General features: G+C 42.7%; 1 protein-coding gene across 1 annotated transcript; it reads left to right on the forward strand.

The window, feature by feature from the left end:
* Positions 1 to 702: 702 nt before the first annotated feature.
* On the forward strand, positions 703 to 1,602 carry LOC116743168 (eukaryotic translation initiation factor 4E-like). The gene is made up of 2 exons (XM_032611476.1): positions 703 to 845; positions 1,065 to 1,602. The coding sequence occupies exons 1-2, from the start codon at positions 703 to 705 to the stop codon at positions 1,576 to 1,578; spliced, it is 657 nt and encodes a 218-aa protein (XP_032467367.1). The 3' UTR covers positions 1,579 to 1,602.
* The last annotated feature ends 1,726 nt before the right edge of the window (positions 1,603 to 3,328 follow it).

A 3,328-nucleotide genomic window follows, 5' to 3' on the forward strand; every position in this document is an offset into this window, starting at 1 on the left:
ACGCGTGCATTGAGACTGCAATGTGCACACTGTTTTTTGTAGTTGTGGCATCTTGTTGACATCGAATATGACTTTTTTTTTTTTTTTTTGCGGTACGCGGGCCTCTCACTGTTGTGGCCTCTCCCGTTGCGGAGCACAGGCTCCGGACGCGCAGGCTCAGCAGCCATGGCTCACGGGCCCAGATGCTCCGCGGCACGTGGGATCTTCCCGGACCGGGGCACGAACCCATGTCCCCTGCATCGGCAGGCAGACTCTCAACCACTGCGCCATCAGGGAAGCCCTCGAATATGACTTTGATAATAAATACCAGTTCCTGAAAAAAACAAAACGAACAAACAAACAAAAAACCAAATGTAATCCCCAGGCTGTGGAGAAAGTCATTGGAATGCTTTCCTTTCTAGGGCAGGGAAATAAGAACATGACTTTTTCTACCCCAGCTCTCACCTCACCAAGTCCTTTCCAGACTCATGACTGTGTGACACACCCTTTCCTATAGATTCTTTAGACACCCAAACTCCACTATTTTCCCGTGCCCCACCAGCCTCTGCTAGTAGGCATATCATCCTTAGTAATACACAGATAATATCCAGTAATTTATATTTAGTATGAAGATCCCTTTCAAGAATAAAGATCCGTCTGTAATACAAACTAAATTTTTAAAAATCTTGGAGTCCCTGGGTTGTGCGATCAGATCGATCTAAGATGCCGACTGTGGAACCGGAAACCACCCCTACTCCTAATCCCCCACCTACAGAAGAAGAGAAAACAGAATCTAATCAGGAGGTTGCTAACACAGAACACTATATTAAACATCCTTTACAGAACAGATGGGCACTCTGGTTTTTTTAAAAATGATAAAAGCAGGGCTTCCCTGGTGGCGCAGTGGTTGAGAGTCCGCCTGCCGATGCAGGGGACGCGGGTTCGTGCCCCGGTCCGGGAAGATCCCACATGCCGCGGAGCAGCTGGGCCCGTGAGCCATGGCCGCTGAGCCTGCGCGTCCGGAGCCTGTGCTCCGCAACGGGAGGGGCCGCGGCAGTGAGACGCCCGTGTACCACAGAAAAAAATAAAAATAAAAATAAAAGCAAAAGTTGGCAAGCAAACCTTCGGCTGATCTCTAAGTTTGATACTGTTGAGGACTTTTGGACTCTGTACAACCATATCCAGTTGTCTAGTAATTTAATGCCTGGCTGTGACTACTCACTTTTTAAGGATGGTATTGTGCCTATGTGGGAAGATGAGAAAAACAAACGAGGAGGACGATGGCTAATTACATTGAACAAACAGCAGAGACGAAGTGACCTCCATCGCTTTTGGCTAGAGACACTGCTGTGTCTTACTGGAGAGTCTTTTGATGACTACAGCGATGACGTATGTGGAGCTGTGGTTAATGTTAGAGCTAAAGGTGATAAAATAGCAATGTGGACTACTGAATGTGAAAACAGAGAAGCAGTTACACATATAGGGAGGGGATACAAGGAAAGGTTAGGACTTCCTCCAAAGATAGTGATTGCTTACCAGTCCCACGCAGACACAGCTACTAAGAGCGGCTCCACCACTAAAAATAGGTTTGTTGTTTAAGAAGACACCTCCTGAGTATTCTCATAGGAGACTGCGTCAAGCGATCGAGATTTGAGAGCTGAACCAAAGCCTCTTCAAAAGCAGAGTGGACTGCATTTAAATTTGATTTCCATCTAAATGTTGCTAAGATATAAGAGACGTCTCATTCGCCTTTGTCTTGTACTTCTGTGTTCTTTTTTTTTTTTTTTTAATTTTGGCTAGAGTGTCCGCTATCCCAATCAAAGAATTACAGTACACATCGTCCCCAGAATCCATAAATGTGTTCCTGGCCCACTCTGTAATAGCTTAAAAGAATTAACGATTTACAAACACATTTGACCCATCTACAATATTAAAAGAATTTGCATTTCTGTACCTTACAAGAGAGCGATTCTGTTTATGTTCCATTGTCTGCAGGAGCATATTTTGCTGGTTTGAAACAGTATGAAGCACACAGCTTTCTAACAATTTTCTTTGTTTCTTTTTACAGCACTCTTGCTGATGGCTGCTAGATTTTAATTTATTTGTTTCCCTACTTGATAACATTAGTGATTCTGATTTCAGTTTTTCATTTGTTTTGCTTTTTCTTCCTCATGTAACATTGGTGAAGGATCCAGGAATACGACACAAAGGTGGAATAAACAATTTTGTGCATTCTTTGGTAATTTCTTTTTTTTTGTAACTACAAAGCTTTGCTACAAATTTATGCATTTCATTCAAATCAGTGATCTATGTTTGTGTGATTTCCTAAACTTAATTGTGGATTATAAAAAATGTCACATCATAATTACATTCCTAATTAGAATTAGTATGTCTGTTTTTGTATCTTTATGCTGTATTTTAACACTTTGTTATACTTAGGTTATTTTGCTTTGGTTAAAAAATGGCTCAAGGGCTTCCCTGGTGGCGCGGTGGTTGGGAGTCCGCCTGCAGATGCAGGGGATGTGGGTTCGTGCCCCAGTCCGGGAGGATCCCACATGCCGCGGAGCGGCTGGGCCCGTGAGCCATGGCTGCTGAGCCTGTGCTCCGCAACGGGAGAGGCCACAACAGTGAGAGGCCCGCGTACAGCAAACAAAAAAAAAAAAAAAAAAAAAAAAATGGCTCAAGTAGAAAAGCGGTCCCATTCATATTAAGACAGTGTACAAAACTACAAATAAAATGTGCACAGTGAATTGTCTTTTAGACAAAAAAAAAAAAAATCTTGGAGTCCCTATAAAATGGATGGTGGTACTTTCAGCATCTATCAAGAAAATTCACACCGAACTTGAGGACCCTCTGAACAACCTTGGGTTCCCCCAAGGGTCCTGATCCACGGGTTGGAAATCACTGCTCTAGGGAATAGTAACATGGTTACATCATCATAACCAGTTTTGAAACAACAAGAATAACAAAAAAGAAATGGTAAGTCAAGAAACAAATCTACTAACTACTCAGTGCCAGTCCCTGCTAAACACAGCTAATTTCTCACCTATTCTTTGCTCTCACCTTTGCCCTGCAACAGCCCTTCATATGTGCGTTTTATCTGACTACAGTCAAGACACCCAGATGGCAATATGGAAATGAAGACCTAAATTCTACTCAATCTTGGCCAAACTGTATTAGCTCTCCGACCTTGATTAATTTATTTCTCTAAGTCCTCAGCTGCAAAGTGCAAACAATACCTCCCTTACAGAATGTTAAATGAGGTGATGTGTGCAAAAACACACTGTAAAATGTAGGTGCTGTGGAAATATCTTCTAAATTCATCTGGCTATGTCACTCACGAGCTTAA

This window comes from Phocoena sinus, chromosome 18 (assembly GCF_008692025.1).
Source record: "Phocoena sinus isolate mPhoSin1 chromosome 18, mPhoSin1.pri, whole genome shotgun sequence".
Lineage (NCBI taxonomy): Eukaryota > Metazoa > Chordata > Mammalia > Artiodactyla > Phocoenidae > Phocoena > Phocoena sinus.